The sequence below is a fragment of the Astyanax mexicanus genome, chromosome 1 (genome assembly GCF_023375975.1).
Source record: "Astyanax mexicanus isolate ESR-SI-001 chromosome 1, AstMex3_surface, whole genome shotgun sequence".
NCBI lineage: Eukaryota > Metazoa > Chordata > Actinopteri > Characiformes > Acestrorhamphidae > Astyanax > Astyanax mexicanus.
The window spans coordinates 63,257,612-63,277,138 of NC_064408.1; the positions used below are offsets into that span (position 1 = coordinate 63,257,612).

The 19,527-nt window shown below is 37.6% G+C and overlaps 2 protein-coding genes across 6 annotated transcripts in view; both read right to left on the reverse strand.

Moving 5' to 3' along the window:
* ralgps2 (Ral GEF with PH domain and SH3 binding motif 2) overlaps positions 1-18,286 on the reverse strand; it is a 197,616-nt gene extending 179,330 nt beyond the window's left edge. For 2 of the 5 annotated variants that reach the window (XM_007259485.4, XM_022664788.2), the window contains exon 1: positions 14,501-14,776. The gene's annotated coding sequence lies outside the window, so the exon portion shown is untranslated. Of the gene's footprint in view, positions 1-14,494; positions 14,777-18,198 lie in introns of those variants that run through there. The other 3 variants (XM_007259487.4, XM_007259486.4, XM_022664795.2) reach the window with 3 other exon arrangements.
* On the reverse strand, positions 16,312-19,095 carry LOC103029237 (cytochrome c oxidase assembly factor 7). Its single transcript, XM_007259483.4, has 3 exons — positions 18,668-19,095; positions 18,199-18,339; positions 16,312-17,068 (listed from the first exon to the last, which is right to left on the reverse strand). Exons 1-3 carry the CDS (start codon positions 18,771-18,773, stop codon positions 16,626-16,628), a joined length of 690 nt encoding a protein of 229 aa, XP_007259545.1. The 5' UTR covers positions 18,774-19,095; the 3' UTR covers positions 16,312-16,625.
* Positions 19,096-19,527: the final 432 nt, after the last annotated feature.

Below are 19,527 nucleotides of genomic sequence, written 5' to 3' on the forward strand. Positions count from 1 at the left end.
GTTCTAGTAAAGTAGTAGAATAGTTTTATAGTATTGAGTTAAATGACAGCAGAGAGCTGCTGAGGTGAGTTTAAACAGGCTTCACTCCTTCATTCACATTAATAACATTAGAGAAACTAATGTTAGCTGGCTTTAGAGAAAGTTTTAGAGAAACAACTCTGTCCACTCCATTAAAAATAAATTAAATTAACTAAAGACTTAAATAAAATATTTTTCGTAGACTAAATCATTTCAGAGAGGAATCTCCTTGGAAAAAAAGAAAAAAAATTACATACAAGTATCCTAAAATCTTAAAATAACATTCAGTCTGTGCAAATATTTCATATAATTTTATATATTATATATCATTTTTAGTGTAATATAGGTGTGTCAAATCAGAACGTACTGCAAAATTGATCTTGGGGTCTTAATGTTTAACTGTCCTCACCAGTAAGAAGCACAAATGGAGGAGATGCCAAAAAAATAATCGCAACTAGTAAAATAGTCAATAGTTGCAGCCTTGGATTATCTGGGTAAGAATGAGCAACATAAAAAGTGCAAACTCACCAAACACACATTTAAAATCAGATACAAATTCATTCACCCAAACCACTTTAGCAGGTGGTCTAAGATGCATTACAGCCTCATTATAGCACTGTAAAGACATCTGACTGTTTAAAATGTGTTTTACAACAAGACTCATCCCAGTTTAGCCAAAACACCAGTAATAAATTAGGCTTATTGAGAAAATGTGTGTATTCTGTCTCACACAGCAATTAAAAACAATCCAGACCCTTGCCACATAAAGACCCCAGATCTATATTAAGCAGAGGTCTGTCTTAAAAAAAACAAAAAAAAAACACCGTATATCATTTGTGTTAGACAGCTCCTATAATAGGGCACAGTGCTTGGACCCCGGTGATCACCACTTGAGATGTAATATGATGACAGATACTTGGCTCTCAAAGCTGTTATGACAGTCATTCAAAATCAATGTGTTCATCAATCTCTGAAGCAAAAAGCTAAATATTAGCTCCTTGTCTCTTTCGCTAACAATTATCATTTATATTTATTAATCCTTTTACTTAACATTAGGAAAAACATGAATTAAGTAAAGCTAGACTTTAATCATCTTCTGGACGGCTTTAGCTTTTCTTTTTAACACTATGTTATGATGGGGCAATGTGCCAGATATTCACAGTTGAATTTTGAGACGCAAAAATGTATTCATGTTTTGTTTTGTGCACACTTTCTATATGTAATTTAGATGTAGTTTTGTTTAAATCAGCTCCAGCTCATGTGTGTTCTTTCTGTTTTTTTCCCCCATCACTAAAGATAAAAGGAGGATTATGAACGGTGTTATTTTGTTACAAGGTGAGAAGATGCAAGAGACACTTAAGGAAAAGACAGATAAAAGGATGGAGAGGGAGAGAGAAAGAAAGAAAGAGAGAGAGAGAGAGAGAGAGAGAGAGAGAGAGAGAGAGAGAGATGGCAGAAGCAGAAGAAATGAGGGTGAAGACAGAAACATGACAGTGAGGGTAAGCAGGAAAAGGTGTGAGACGAGGATAGGAATGGGGTGGTGGTAGTAAAAAATGGAAGAAGGGGCAGCACAAGGACAGTTCAAGTTCAGTGTCTCTGTATGGCGAGCTGCAGCAGCAGCATGGAGCGAGACTCAGGGGAGAGAAGTGTGACTTACCCTCAAGCTAACTCACTTTAGGTGAAGGAGGGAGAGGGAGAGTAAATATGATGAGAGAGAGAATACAGACCAGTTAACTGGATGACAACTCTAAGGTCCTGCTTACAAGAACATTTTAGTATCATTTAAGAATGCTCCTCCAGACACACATTTCAATAAGAACAATGTGCTGAAAGAAAGAAAAGGGGGAACCTCACACGAAATTAAATTACCTTTTTTTATTTCACAGTCAAATATAAAATGAAAAAGCTCACAATTATCATTTTCCATTTTAGATTTGACTGCAAAATACCTGCATGGCAATGAAAATTAAATGGCAAATACCATTTTTAATTAAAATTTTATATTTGTCACATATGACCCATGCTCAAGTGAAAAATTATATTGCAAATGAAGTGATTTAATTTTGTTTTTTACTTTGGCATAAAACATTTTCACACATATTTGTAAAAAGAAAGTGCAAAACAGTATTTGCATTTTCATTTTAGTGTATTTGGCAGGATTGAGGCATGAACACATTAAATTGCACAAAATGCACTGAAATACATTAAAATGTGTTAACACAGCAATTCAATTTTTTTTTCTGACTCCTCCAGACCTGGAGTATTTCACATTTATCTATAACAACATCATTCTAATGTCAGCTAGAGCATTAATCATCAGCTAAACCAGTAACATCCATCGAACATCAGCTAGAGCAATTAACATCGATACAACATTAGCTAGAGTAGGTAACCTTTGTATAAAACTTCAGCTAGAGTAGTAATCATGTATCTAACCTCAGCTAGAGTACCCAACACTTATATCACATTAGCTTGAACAGTAAACATCAGCTAGAGAAGTTAACATTCATTAAATGTAAATTAAACCACTTAACACTGATTGAACATTAGCTAGAGTAGATATCGTTTGTATAACATCCGCTAGAGTAGCTAAGAGTTATCTAACATCAGCTAATGTAGTAAACATCTAACTAACACCAGCTAAAGTACTTAACATTTAGCTAACACTAGCTGGAGAGGGTAACGTTTGTATAACATTAGCTAGAGGCTGTAACACCTATCTAACATCAGCTTGAGTCATAAACCTTTCTCTTACTTCTGCTAACGCAGTTAACATCTATCTAACATCAGCTAGAGTGGTTTATATGTATCTAAAGTCAGCTAGAGAAATAAATATCTAACCTCAGCTACAGTACAGTCTCATTCTACAGTGCTGTTAAAACAAATATATCATATACATTATATATATATATATATATAAATAATTTATAAGGGGTTCATGTGATATGAACTTGTAAATATGCAAGAAAAAAAAAGATTGAGTTTTAAAAAAAGGAAATTAAACTGTTAACCAGGCGTAACCAAGTGTACACATTGGTGCATTATGTATCTAAAGTTGTCACACCTCTTTCAGTATAGAGGTGCTACACAGTCTGCACCTCAAACCTCTCAGAGAAAAAATAAATAAAATAATTAAAGATGTTTTAGCACTGCACCTTAACTTCAAGCACTGTTCTTTCAGTCAATAAATGTGCTAAAACCACACAAACTCCGCAGAACCTTCAACATAGAAGTTCATTTATTTAAAGTATACTGCAGCGGAGTCTGTGATGCTGTAAAACAAACTTCACTCCAGTGTGTAGCACTCTGTCTACATCAAACTCATGTGTTCTCAGTTGGAACAGTTTTACACAGCCAGAAAGCAGCAACAAAAACACACGGAAGGGGTGAAACTACAGGGTAGAACCTGCATTGTTCAAGCAGCCAACAAGCTTCTGAAGTATGTGCCAAAACACACCCACCCACAAGCAGCTGTGAGAGCTCGTGTTGGAGTGGGAGTGTGTGTTGAGAGAGAGAGGAAAAGAACTCTCTCAAAGTCTCAGCTGTGACCTGACCGGCGTACAACTTCCTCCCAAGCGATAAAAGAGATAGAGAGAGAGAGAGAGAGATGTTGATGTCTTGGTCTAACACACACTCACTACAACTCAGGAAGGGTGTTGGGCCCAGTTTCTCAAAATCATTCTACAATACACAACAACAATAACAATAGCCAAATATGACTGTGTGAACAGCACCGAATCTGACATTTTCAATATGATTTGGGTTTTTGATCAGTTTAGTTTAACAGCAAGATCTGAATTCATGTGACTTTTATGTCAAAGAATTTGCTGAAGAGAAGAGAAAATGAATGACAGCAGTGAGGGGAGTTTTCAGTAGTGTAAAAAAAAATAGAAGGCACATACTGTAACTGATAAATATCTAAAGAAATATAGAGGAAGTATACAAAACTAGATGGAACAAACTGTAACATGCTTGACTGTCTCTTTAAACTAAATGGTAAGAAGGTGCTTTAGTCTTGTATTTTGGGAGATGAATCAAACCGTGACTCCTGTGTACTGTTTTATCTCCAGTCTAAGAACTCCTTGAATGAATAAATGGTTGTTTGCCTGCCTAAAGCATTAGTTTTATTGATGATAAACTGTATACAACATTAAAACCATTACCACAATTATTAAGAATCATTTTTTTAAATGAGTGCAGAATATTTATACTACCAGAGAAATTGGTATGATTAAAATAAACTCTGGTGTGAATAGTGTGGTTTGTTGGAGTAACTGTAAATACTGCCTTAAGAAATCTGGCACACACCAAACACAAGGACAGAAACCACCTGGGCAGGTTGGTCTCAGCCAGTTTCTAAATTAATTCATGTACAGAATGTTTTAAGTGTGAACACAAATTAAAATAGGGAGGCAAAAAATATTTAGCACCCCAAAAAAATCACGTCTGCTCGATTGTTAAAACATATTGCGATAAATATTTTTGAACTGTTTTAAACTGTTTTGTAATGGCATCAATCCTGCCAAATGAAATCCAGCATCAACCCTGCTTGCCCACTCCTACCCAATTAATTATGGGAGAGTCTTCGTGCAGACCTGCCCACATATCTGTGCTGTAACTTCTCCTGTGTAATATTCTCCTACTAACCTACACAGTGTATCGACACTAATCACCATCAAAACTGCATTTACTGGTGTAGTTGACTGAGTATAGATCTTTTTTTTTTCTAATTGGGATGCATCCACAGTAATGTTAAATTGTCCTTTGCAATAACCATACTAAACACATGATCACTTGTATTAAAGTGGTTTCATACTGATATCGAGACAGAGTGATTTAATAAGCCGGGTTTATATTTTAATCTCACTCCATGCTGCTGGATGTTTGCCTGCTATGACGACAGTGCTACAAATTAAAAATCCCCCGCTAGTTATGGCGTGACACACATGCTTTGGGCAGACCTATACCTGCAGCCTTCTGTCATACATCTTGTATCTTAGTCCAGTACTATAAATGCAAACTATACGTACAAATACACCATAAACTATCTGACTCATTACTAGCTTTGATTAAGTATTTTCCAAATAGTAATGAATATGACTAAACTTCAGTTCAGATCATTCACTTCTTGCTGAGCCTGCAGTTAACGGTCATGCTGGAAGGCCTCACTGCAACCAGTGTTTGACAGACAGCACTGCTACTGATTCTTCTTTTTCTTCCTGCTTTCAGTGGTTTTAGGTTATTCTGCCAGAAATCCCACGTACAGCTGAGCTCTGTCTAAAGAGTCAGACTAGCCAAAGACCTTCCACTCCTGTACAGCCTGTACAGCCAGACCGACGTGGCATTAACATGTCCCCCTACTGTCCCATGGGTGCAGTCAGTACCTCCATTCACATGTCATAATTAAAGCTTCCAGCTGCCTTGTAAAAGCACAGGGTTTCATTACAGCCTCCGAGTTCAGCAAGGTCTTCATTTCAAGTACACTTCAAGCAACTAAAGAACTACAGGCTGGCTACCAGCAACACTGATAAAACAGTTCAACAGTCTATTTAGAGCAACATTACACAGCATTTCTTTTGCTCTAAAAGAACAGCTTTAAAATCACTGTTACACCACTTACTTGTACTACACAGAGCAGTGCCTTTGTCAGCTTCAACTACTACCAGTATTCTCTTCTACAACCCAAATCAGGTCAAACAGGGTCAAGGTGAGAGCTGCCACCCATTACCGCTGCTGTGCTACTGCTGTGCACATGTGCACAGACTGGCACTTCAAGGAGAACCTGTCCCTCATCATCCCACTCTTCATCACCTCTCACTTCCCCTCTGGAAAGGTGGAACAGCTGGGGCTCGCAGGCCACCAGGCTAAAAGGAGGTGAGAGCTCACCGACCTGACAGTGCTGGCTCGTCAAACACATCACATACCACAATACAGAGACCCAACAGGGAAAGGCAGAGAAAAGCACTTTAAGGTATAACCTTTATGTTCCAAAACACATTACTAGGACACACGTTTCTTACCAAAATAATTCAACCATCATTGGTGTAGTGCACCAAGGATTTTCAGTTCTACATGAATCTGAGCACAATGCTTTTTTCAGTGGCTGTGCTACACCAAAATGAAAATGTCAAATAATTAATTAAAAATATATGTATTCTGAGGCAAAGCCCAAATACTAAACACAGTTTTTGAAGGTTTAAGGTTTAAGGTTCAAAAACTATAATTTTAAAATCTAGATTAAATATGCAATGTTTAATTACTTTCTAATAAATTTACTTCAGTTGTGTAATTTGTCATGATTTTATCTTTTTAAAACATAAATTAACTTCAGTAGTGTCGCTTAAGACTTGCATGTGAGTGCAATTTACACAGTTAAATCATATTTTTGGTAAACAGACAAAAGCTAAGGCTAAGGCTAAGTTTAGTTAGTTAGTTAATTAGTTAGTTAGTTAGTTAGTTAATTAGTTAGTTAGTTAGTTATAGGGCTGCATGATATATTGTTTAAGCATAGTCATCGTGATGTGCGCATACGCAATAGTCACATTGCAGAATGTGCGATGTCACTTAAGGCAATTAAATCAATTAAAGCAAGGACAAACACTGAAGAAGCTGTTCAAAACATGCATTACCAAGTTTGTATGAAAAGGATAATGTTGCATTGGCACGACCCAGCCATGCTCTCCAAAAGATAATGATAATGTGAATCAGCCAAAAATACTGTTCAGTCCATTTCAAACCCATTACGTAACTGAGCATTCACTACCATCTCAAGCATAGTCAATCAACACTGTCCTCATGCGAACATAATCGTAAATGTCTTCAATCTGGATGATCCTGTAAACATAAGTAAAGCAAACATACCATTTGTGCGACTGAAAGCAGCAACAGGCGGTCCTCAGGGCTAAGCCCTGTAAATTACACAGCAGCAGTGCAGTGAGCAAAGAAAGACTGCTGATGGTTGAAAATAGCAAACATTTGCTTGTAACTGAAACTGTGTCTAATCGCTTCAGGAATGCTAAAGACTATTCGTGTCAACTGTTAGGATCACAGCCTGCTTGTGACACAACGGATGTGAAGAAGGAGCCTGTATTTACTCGACTCTGTGCTGGAGCATAGCAGCTGCAGCTAAGGCCCATTAGGGACTGTCTTGGTTGGAGATTCCCCCTGGAAAACTCCCTCAGGATGAATGACCCAAAATACACACACACACACAGATACAAAGACACAACTCAGACTCAGCCTAGCTCAGTGCACACCTGCAGATGTTGGGACAAACAACTTGAAATGAATGGACGTTGCTGCTTTACGCTTCTTGTGTTTCAGAAAGTCCCGTTTGTCATCTGAGCAGAAAGATAAACCAAAGCAGGGTGCATGAACCTAAACCCTCACACACTCACACAAACAAAGGGCGGTTCTGCTGGAGTAGGAGTCCTGTTTCTCAGAGATGTAATCTGTGAATAATCACATTTCACTGTGCAGCGCAAAGGGGACCAAGCCATATGGGTCCAGCCTGCACCCCAACACACACACACACACACACACACTTTGGTCACTAAACTAACCAAAGCAGTCCAAAGCTGTAAAATTACTGCTTACATCTGACTAATATTAGCTTCTCACTGTGAGCCATCACTGCCAGCCTACACATGCCAGACTCAGACTTTGAGAACACACACACACACACACACACACCGCTGCACTCAGCTCTCTACTCCTTCTCACAGTGTCATTTGCTCAGGAGGTATTTATCTCCGGAAACAGTGGCAGTAAGACAGGTATTGAAGAGGCGGGAGGAGGTTAAACTACACTTCTAATGTACAAACAACAGATAAAACACAGGGAACAAGTAAATGTGGGGTCAAGCCACAGTTTTATTTATATTTATTGTATTTATAATCTAAACTAGATTCAGTAGCACTGAAACGTTTTGTTTTGCACTTGTGTATTGATTTCCAAAAACACAGATTCAAATGTTATTCGACAAATATAAAAACACATATAAAGATTAGTGTCAGTGTTGTATAAAGTAAACTTTTCTATTACCTACATTTTTAACTATGTTGGCATTTTCTCTCCTTGCCTACAGTATTGCAATATACTGAAATTAATCCGCTGTATCATGATTTGTATCATATCACCAAGTTTTTGCCAACACAAAACCCTACTCTAACCTATATGATTTTAATGATGTTCGACATTCAAAATGTGCCTAATTACATGACATCTTTTACTACCAGTACACACATATAAAAAACACCTTGCATCAGTACGTCAGTGTGCTCACATGATCAGCAGATACTGCTGTGATTCATTAAGGCACTTGTTTGCTGACAGGGCTGGTCATCACTAGTTTGCTTTGGAGATTAAATCCACAGAGCATGTGCTTTAAAGGCAGAATACTGAGACCTCTGCTTAGTATGCTGAACTTAGGATGTGTGTGTGCCAGTACACCAGGTCAATCGTCAAAACCAATGTAAAAAGTGCTATGCAATTAAAATTGAATTGGAATTGAATTGAATTCTGGAGTGAATGTGTGCGTACGCACTAGGGGTGGGCGATATGACCCGAAAATAATATCACAATATTTCATGGTATTATCGCGATAACGATACTCTTGGCGAAAAAAAATTTTTAAAATACACTACTGCAAGAAAACAAAACTTATATTTTATTATTGTATATATGATATGATAGTGCACGCCTCAAACTGAGATTTAAAAAAAAATACAAGAATTTTATCAGATTTGTAACAGAATTCAATGATCCAGAATGTCATGATACTAAAAATAATGCACTCCAAATATTTCCATATATCCAAGGATTAAAGTAAAATAAATGATACTGGGCAGATATAATATGTCTCTAGTTAATATAAAATGGGAAAAAAGTTTAATTTTTTTTTTTTGCTAAAAACAGCAAAAAAGTAGAACCCTGATGTGATAATTAGGGGTGGGTGATATGGCACGATATTTCAGGGTATAATATCGTTCACGATATTCAAAAATGTTTACGATATTATCGCGTACAATACGATATGGCACACTCCTAGTACGCACTAAAGCCAAAACAAAAAGTGCACCTAAAAAACTAGTCCGATTGATAAATGCACGAAGGCGGTTTCACTGTTTGCTTTTTACACGCATAAAAATAATTGCAAGTTCATTTAAAGAGGTGACTGTCCATCAAATCCATTTAATTCTTCCTAGACCTTCCTTTACTTAATCTTGATTCAAGCGGTATGAACTGATATGTATAAGGAGGATGGTTCAGATGATTCAGTGTTTTGTCAGAGTATCCATGGCTCAAAACTTGCATGAATGAGTATTTCTTTATGAATCAGTCTCTGCATGAGATGCACCCTTTAATGAACGCTTTTCTCTGTGTGTCTGATGCAAATCCAGAGTGTAAGTCCCAGGTATAAAGAGACCAAGCCTCTATGTCAAAGTGGCTCACGTCTTTACCCCTGACCATATTTTCTCCCACATTTAATAATAAATCAACTACAAGAAGCAACTGTTACTGTCTAATATACATTCCAAACCTATGGGTTCATCAGTGTAAATCACTGCAGGATTGGGTTCAGTTTGGTTGAGTTGTGCTTGTTTTTCTTGTACAGTGCAACAGAAATTCAGACAGCTCAACACATTTTCAAGCCTGAACCAAACCCTAGATGGCCTAGTACAAGCTTACGCTAAATAACAGTTTGTGGACTTAAAGTTGAATCAAATAAAAAGGCGATACTGAGCTAACCAAGGCTTTTTCCATATTTTACAGGGAACAACATGGATGGGCATGTGGTAAGTTTGATTTCCATCAAATACTGCAGAGTACAAAATCCACAGCTCATCTGTGTATGATGAAGAATTGCGTTTTAAAGTCTTCAGTTTAAAAATGTAAACCTACAGCCATTAGAACATGAGTTGAGGACTCAAAGCAGCAGCTAACAAGTCCTAAGCCATTTCAAAAGAAGATAAAGAGCCTCTGTACTCACTCAGACTGGGTCAGAAGGGCAACCAATATCTCAGCAGTGTACATATTAGCATCACTAATTCAACTATATGTGATTCGTGGCTGAAGTCAAAGCAGGGCCCAACAAGCCTGATTAATCTCTGCTTCTGTATTCTTGTATTAAAGAGATACAACATTTTTAAACTCAGTCTGCTATGCACATACATGACATCTATGTGGTGGTGATCAACATGCATCTCTTTCATTGTCCTTGAAAAAAGGCAATTAGGATTCACATGAGCTCATTCATATTAACAGCCAATATATCTTACCTGTGTTAGCAGTGAACGATGATGTAAAATTGAAACGATAGCAAAATGCAGGTAAATAAACTGCTAAACAACTGGGAACTGTATTTACTGTATCTACTGTCAAAAGTAGGAACAGGGCCAACAGAAAGAAAGTGAAAGGAAAAGGCAACCAGATACCACAGGCAGAGCCAGAGCTTGATAAAAACTGCATGGATGCACTTTAAACCGTCTTTGGTGTCACATGAGAGATTTATTTCTCTCCTAAATCTGTCTATCTGCTTGCTAATCAACATTTAAAACTACTGTAATGCACAATAACTGTTTTAATGCGGTCTGAAATCCACCTTTAGCAAGTGATCTCCACAATTATGTTCTTATAAAACTCCAATATACATCCTGTCCAAAAAAAAAACCCAACACAATTAAAAATTTGTCGATGAAAGCTTGGGTGACCAAAGGTTGATGTTAAAAAAAAAACACAGCAGAAAAGAGACATAAGACATCAAATTCTCTGTAAAATCAGCGTCTCTTACTATCAGACTGATTCGGGTGGTATTTTTATTGCTAACAGCATACACACCGAGGGGGAAAGGGCAGGAGCAGCAGCACATAAACAGTAAAAATATGACAGTACATTAACTTCTTTAGCTGTAATGATGTCCACCATTGTGGTGCCCTGTCTGTAATTAGAATGCAGTATTACTTATTGAAACTACAGCTCTGGAAAAAAATAAGAGACCACTAAATGATGATGTTTTCTTGATTTTACCAAATTAAAAACCTCTGGAATATAATCAAAAGGAATATGGATGATTGCAAGTCATCAATCCAAGCCAGACTGCTTAAATTTGTACACCAGGAGTGGCATAAAGTTATCCAAAACAGTGTGTAAGACTAATGAAGAAGAACATGCCAACATGCAGGAAAACTGCGATTAAAAACAGGGTTATTTTACCAAATATTGATTTCTAAACTCTTAAAACTTTATGAATATGAACCTGTTTTCTTTGCATTACTTGAGGTTTGAAAGCTCTGCATCTTTTTTTGTTATTTCAGCCATTTCTCATTTTCTGCAAATAAATGCTTTAAATGACAATATTTTTGTTTGGAATTTAGAGAAATGTTGTCTGTAGTTTATAGAATAAAACAACAATTGTTCATTATACTCAAACACATACCTATAAAAAGCAAAATCAGATCAACTGATACAGAAACTGAAGTGGTCTCTGGAATTTTGTATTTATTTATATGTATATATTTAGCTATAACTTATTCAATCCTATTCTCACAAGGCCTCCTTAACGATTCAGCTTTGGCATGGTCAGTCACAGTCTTTAAAACAAGCCTAGCTAGCTAACTGCTGCCATCTGAACTGACACTTTCCCTAATTATAACATAACTTAATATATCATCAGGCAGACCAACCTGTGGATACAATTTATGAATGAAAACATGCGTCAGTGCAATGCTGCATTCTCTTATAATCATAGCAAACGGATTTCAGGCCTAATATATTCAGTCCAACATGTCCAAAAGTATCTAGTCACCCCTTCTGATTATTCACTATCAGCACACAGCATATCTGACACACACATTAAAATATGCAGCTTGTCATTAGGATTGGATGCTCTGCAACAGCCATACATGAGCCCAAGGTCACCACGCCCAATGCCAAGCATTGCCTAGAGGAGTAGAAATCCCCCAGCATTTGGCTGTGGACCAGTGGAATTGGAATCTCTGTTGTGATGAATCCTCATCAACACCTCTGGGATGAGACAGAGGGTGTTTCTGATCCAAAACTAAATCATCAAACATCACTGCCTGAGAATACTTATACTTTCCAACACCGAAAGAAAAGCCCCGGAGAGCAGAGGTTGTTACTCTACATGAGGGACAAACTCCCTGCTAAAACACTTGATTTCAGAATTAACTGCGGATTAGCAAGTGTCCACAGACTTATTTTTGGCCATTAATTACAAATCAAGGGTTAAATATTGGCTCTTTGTGAATGAGATGAACATGAGTGGAAAGACCCAAAGCTGTCAGGCCCTGTCAGTCACTGATATTGATCTGCTGCCAAGAGCATTTTAAAACCCCGGAACCAGCAGGTTCGATTCAAACCCATTGACGCCGACTCTGGCACTGCACGATGATATAAATGCCAGCTCATCATGTCGTGAAAAATTCATCACCTAGGATAACTGTGTGCCATCTGCTGAAGAGGGTGTGATCTGCCTCTGCTTTCACAGAGAATGATGAGACTCTCCCTGATGGGGGGGGGGAAAGACTAAAGAAGGTCTGAATTTCAAAAGCAGATGCATGTTCTTTTTTAAGATTCTGGTACATCTGGAGACTTGTAGAACTTTATTTATATATTTATAAACTAACATTATTGTACATTATCTCATTTATTTGCCTATTTGTCCTTGCACTCATAGTTTGTATATACTTATTTGTACAAAGGTTTTGGTGTAGTGTATGCAAGGGCTAGGTGATTTTCTTACTTTTCTTATTTGATTATGATTTTTAGTACATACCGATACATACGTGAAAAAGAATTTCATTACGTTTCTTTATTTTAAAATAGTAACAATTTATCAAAATGCACACTATTGTTAATGTACATTTGGTACATGATCAGGGAAGATAAATTTATCCATTTCGTTTAGGAAGGTAAAAAGCAGATCCATTAAAACTTAGAGCTACTTTCATATTAAACACTGTAAAAATAACCTTAGTTTATTTCAGTTAAGAAAAAGTGTAAAATATATGAAACTCACTACCACTAAGAGTTCTTTAAAAGTTTCATCAGCCTACCGAGATTCCCTCTTGCAGCTTCTATATGTCAAGATGTACAATGTCTTTTAATCTGCCCCACCCAACGAGAAGATTTTTTAATGCATTAAAGCAGTTTAACACTGTACAGATATACGCACTTAAAAACAGAATATTCCAGCCGTATTTACTTTTTTGCTCCCGCGCCAGACAGCTCTGGCCAATCAGAGAAGACAATGTGCTTGCGTGTTTTTTATTGCTTTATTTTGGTGCGTTTAGGTTTATGCCTGTGTAAAACTAAACCAAACAGAGGGAGAAACGCTCCAAAAAAAAAAAAAAACTTATCAACTGATCCAGACCATAGCACTTTTACACTCAGCAAATAAAGTTCTAATTTATAAATTCTTACAGTCATATTACCTACAATCACATTACAATCTTATCTCCCCTCAAATTTACAACAAGTATAGACTACGTCTTTTAATTGACACCACTAATATAAATATACAGAAATTTACATTTCTTACATTTATTCTTTGTTTACATTTAAATATCCACTATAACAACTTGTGTCTTAAGAAGAACAAGTGCGGTTAATCGCAGTCAATCACAGAATATTGGTGTGTGATTAATCTGATAGTCTTTTTTTTATTTTGAGTTTTTTAATTTATATATAGGTTATGTATGCGTGTGTATCTGAGTTATCCCGAAGCTAGAAGCTAGACCAGAGTGCTGGTCCACCAGTTCTGAATGGAGTGTGGAGCTCTAATTTAAGGGGTTTGAGCTTTGAAACAAGTTGTAGCTAAGAATACAGCCTTAAACTCGAGCCTGTGTTGTGGTGAGGGAACCCCAGCGACACACCCCGAGTCTGGGCAGGGACTCTGAACACATCTCATGTGATCATTCAGCACTGAACACAAGCTAAACAGAGAGAGAGGAGAGATAGCCAGGCGAAACTGGGCTAACGCGGTTAACGTTAGCTAGTTAATGAACCTAGTTAGCTAGCTAGCTATTTTAGATGCGGGATTAGAGAGGCTAGCACAACAGCATGTAAACATAACGGACAGCCGTTAGCTAGCGGTAGCACGCACACACACACACACACACACTAACGAGATTAACCATGCAGCAACATGCCTGATCAAACTCTACACAGAGACACACAGACACACACAGCTAGAACCGGCCAGCTAGAAACACAGCACAGCTCCCAACAGAAACCTGTTTATCTAGCTACGGGTCCCTGATACAGCCGACATGTCCTGATGAACTGCCCGTGCCCGGCTCTCGCAGGGCGGGATAATCTCTAGGCTAGGCTGCGAGGCTAGCAGCGCTCACAGGATTTAAATTACCCCCGAGAGCGGTTGGTTAGCTCGGCTAGCTGTTAGCTAGTCTCCCGCTTTCAATCCCAGCTGTTTAAAGACAAGCCTAAACACACTCACCCTCACCTCTCTGTGCGCCGAGCTCCGTGCCCTCCTGTGAACTGCAGTCTGTTCCGCCCGATTTTGCAGGTTTAATCGCTTCCAAAATAACTCCTACACCCGCGAAGTCAAGTGTTTCCAAGCGTGTCGCTCTGAGTGTGTGTGTGTGTGTGTGTGAGTGTGGGTTTGACCGGCGGGATGGAGCTGGGCGGAGCTCCGGCGGCTGCCTGTGCTGTGCTCTTCTGCTGCAGCCTTATCAGAGGTGACGGTTGGCCGCCTGTGCATGGAGGAGCACCGGCTGCTCCACAGCTAAACACTCCCCACAGAGAAACACAGAGAGAAAAACTGCTGTACTAGACCGCTAACAGTGTGTACACGAGTCAGCCGACATATACACTCATTCCTTTAAATTCAGAAAAAAAGGAAAACAATAGAAGAAGGAGGAACGAGAGGGGAAAACTCTTTGATTTCACCAAAATAAAAACCTCTGGAATATAATCAAGAGAAAGATGAATGATTAGAAGCCATCAAACCAAGCTAAACTGCTGGAATTTTTGCACCAGGAGTGGCATAAAGTTATTCAAAAGCAGTGTTTAAGACTGGTGGAGGAGAACATGCCAAGATGTATGAAAAACATGATTAAAAACCAGGGTTATTCCACCAAACTTAAAACTTTATAAATATGAACTTTGCGTTTTCTTTTCATTATTTGCAGTCTGAAAGCCCTGCGTCTTTATTTGTTATTTCAGCCATTTCTCATTTTCTCCAAATAAATGCTCTAAATGACAATATTTTTATTTGGAATTTTGGAGAGTTTCCGTAGTTTGTCCATTTCACCAAACAAACACCACAACATCAGAAAATTAAGTAGTCTCTTATTTTTTTCAGAGCTGAAGGAGGTTAAGGATGGGAAGGAGTATGACTTACTGACCCTAACTAAAAAAACACAATTAGTTTCACACGGGAAATAATAATAATAATAAAAAAACGTGATAACAAAACACATTTATCTCACCTCTAACAACATGTTCACACGATTTGTTTCACACGCGCACGTCTCCACAGCTACATATTAGTTTATTTCCCAGACTTTTTGCATCCTGGAAGAAGTGGGGCAGCACTGATGGTGGAAAAAGTGTTTTGTTAGAGTTTGGCTCCATCTGCTGGACTACACTATGCACTCTGTGACAGACTGGGCTGCAGATAGCTGTTTTATATCATGGTTTAGGATTAGTGTTGACTGTTCCGTTTCTTTTTATTTTTTTCCGTTCTACCTTAAATAATGCAGCCTCTGACATCTGTTGCACCATTTAAGGTGGAACGGGAAAGTCAGCTAGCTAGCTAGCTCCTGAGACAAACTACTATTTTTTTGTGCTTGTTATTAAGAAAATGGACCTAAAACATTGAAACTACACACTAAACTCTGTTTCAAAATAAACGAATGTTATATATGTAAAATATTCTGCACCTTTTTAAAGCATAATATAATTTTTAAGGCATGGTAATTATGCTAATTATATTTGGAAATTAGCCAGGACTCAACCCATCATAGACATGTTTATTCACAGACCTTGTCTTATTTAAATTTAGAATACAATATTAGTGATCTGAGCACAAGCCTATCAGATAATTTGGTTAAATCTTTATTTTAGTTCTGCTATTTTATCGAACTTTGGCTTATACAATGGCAAGGACTCTCCATTAAATATACTATCACCTAAGGATCCCGCTGTTGTTATCAATTTAGCTGTGAAATACATGAAGTACCTGAAGATACATACATATAAACAATCACATGTATATATAAAGCACAAACACATCACACACACACAAACAAATGTATTAAATATTATGTTTAATTTATGTGTTGTGTTTTTTCTTTATTATCTTTAGCACTGTTGCCAGATGCACTGACACACAATATCCCTGAAATCAAAGCTAAGGGCATAATAAAATGCCAGTATTCACCTGTAGATAAAGAAAGGCTATGTTTAGAAAATGCATATCATCAGTGCAATAGCACAGATGTGTCACAGGCACTGATAAACAATACCCATATTCCTCACACCCGTTGTTCCCTACATCCTTTACAACACACAGCACATCACTAGACACACAGATGAAAACATAAGTCCAGCTCTTTCTCTCCGCATCACTCTCCAAATTTTAGCTGCCGCTCTTTTAGCTGTCCATGCAGTTCTTTAGCTCTGTTCTTCAGCTCCTCTGCCTTCTGGTCATCCTTGTCTGTGCCATCACCCATTTTGTACATGCGGCTCGCATTGGAGCAGCCCCAAATGTGGCCCAGGTCGCAGGCCCGCAAGGAGTACTTCAGAGCCAGAGGCATGTTTTTGTCTACTCCTGCTGAACCCTGGATGTAAAGGGCGCTCAAGTTGAAGCAGCTTGGGGCAAAGCCTCCATCACAGGCCTTTGTGTAGTACTGACGAGCAGCCACAGGGTCTGGACCGCTTTCCAAGGCTCGGCCGTCATGTGCAAGCAGGCCTGCGTTGTGGCAACTGTCCACTAACCTCTTCCCTTTGGTGTTACATGCCTTTATAAAGCAGGAATAGGCTGATTTCAGACACTCCGTCACTCCACCTGATGGCAATATCACCAATGGCAAAGACAGAAACAAGGAAATTAGTTTATTAAATCAAGGTAAACCATCATTAAAAGGTCTATATTTCTATTTATATTTAATATTTTTACTACTTAATCTTCATGTTTATTTAAGCATTTACTTTTCACACCTCTGTTTATTCCATTTTTGTTGCAATGTCTGTATGATATAAGTGTTAGGACAATTAGCACACTCAGTGAAAACCTTGTCCTTGATAATATATTTTAGAATTGGCCAGTTTTTTCACACATGCGTATAGTAAATTTTTCACTTTTGACTTGTATGAATCTTTCATTTTTTTTCTTGTTAGAACTAAAACCCCTTTAACTCAAATTAACAAAAGTGAAGAAAGCTGACAGTATGTATCTTGGATATTTGAGCATACTTGAGCATTGTCTTTTGTCTATATTTAATAATAGAAATTCATAATTACTATTCATAAATGCATACTAAGTATAAAGTATAGATAAAAAATACAAAAAGTGCATTTTCAATTTAATAAACTTTATGAAAATACACATTAAATATACTTCCTCTGTATTTCCAAAAAAATATATTTTTAAGCAATAGGTTTTAGATTATAAGTTGTCTTGATAGAAAATATATAGATACATTAAATAATGCTTAAAGTGCACTTTAGTGTAGTTTTTTTCCCAGTAGCATTAGGGTGTACACAATATGTGCATCAATATGCAAAGTAGTACATTTACAATATACTTCAAGTGTATTAAAAATGTGTTTAAAAACACATACTTAAATATACTTTAGTTTGCTGAAGTTGCACGAAAAAAGCACTTAAAAGCACAATTTAATGCTTTTATGTTGTGTTTAAATATAGCTTAATTACATCTGAAATATACTTAAGTTGCCAAAAGTTGTTCCATCTTAGTAAGTGTGTATTTAAGTACATGTTTTTAAATTTGGAAATGTATGTACTTTTCCATGTAAAGCATACTTTTAAAAAAATATACTTAATACACTTTTCTTGTACAAGCACAGATATGAAGTACTTCCAGTAATACATATATTTGTATTAGTAGTAAGTACAGTTAGTATTTGCCGTTAGTACGCAATAAGAGTTCAGTTAATAAAGATTGACAGTCTTTACCTTTGCCTGAGACATGGTAAGCTCCAAGCTTGTAGCAGCTCTCTCCATGGCCATTCTCCTCACAGTTCTTCTTCAGGACCTGAGCTGCGGCCTCGTAGTTTTTCTTTACGCCCTCCAAGTAATCTGCCAACCTCTGACAACCTGATGAACACAGCAGAGACAGAAAAGAGACTGCGTGCATTAGGAAAAACTGTAAATGAGCAGAGCAACAACATAAATGTTACTATAGCTAGCTACTAAATTCATTCAAGCATTAGTTAGTTATTTATTCAGTTACACTAGCAAATGTGGATCTACACAGTCGTTTATTGCCCTCACGTTATTTTAAGGTAACGTTAGTCACTTTTATATTTGAGTCTATAATGCTCGGAAACAGCGCTATTTGAGAGATGTCAGTCTACTAAAGCAACACTATCTGCACTGTTCAGCACTGTGAAAGCGGGACAGCTCTAAGCTCAGCTCTCTGTACCTTCAGGGTCTTTCTCTCGGTGGCACTGATAGCTGTACTCCACTCCCAGGTTGTCTAAAAACTGCTTCACCTCCGCTTCGTCCTCAAAATTGATCTGCTCAGCCATTCTGCACTGTACTTACACAAGTTACCAAATTCACGTGTTAGCCACAAGTGTGAGTAGCGTGTATATGTGACCTTGGTAGCTATGTGGCTAGCTAACTGTCAGAGAGACACATGAATGAACTTTAAGCATGTCGGTCATTAGAGAGGCATAACTCAAATACACAGTAAGGGCCCTAGGTTAGGAACTAACTGAAGTTTCCAAAAAAACTAAAACACACACTGAAAAGCGACAGAAATGTCTCAAATTGCTAGCTAGCTAGCCAGGCTTCCTCCTCCTGCTCCACTAACGTTACTCCGCACCAGAGCTGGTTTATGAATAGCCTGCTCACTTCCTAGTTGCCCCTATTATGTCAGAAAATGATTGCAAACCGCTAGAGGGAGCCCGCGAGCGAGTCCTCAATGAATGGATATAAATACAGCTAATCGGCTAAAAACACTCATTAAAAATATTAACTGAGTGCTTGTGCAGAGTTTCCTTTAATTATGAAAAGTCGATTTTTTTTGCTAAAAAGCCAAAGAATACGTACCAGTATGTTTTAACATTTCTACAGTCAAAGTAAGTTAGTTAAGGCACTATAGACGCTAGCGTTACTGCTACTCTGGGCTGTAGCAGAGGCTGAGGTATACAGGAAGTACATTTTTAAAAGGTTTATAACTGCAGTTTAAAAGCTTTAAAAGTATGTATTCAGTAGTAAAACATTTGATATCGTTCTGTGTTGAGAAAATAAGTAGAGTCTTCAATATAAAAGATATTA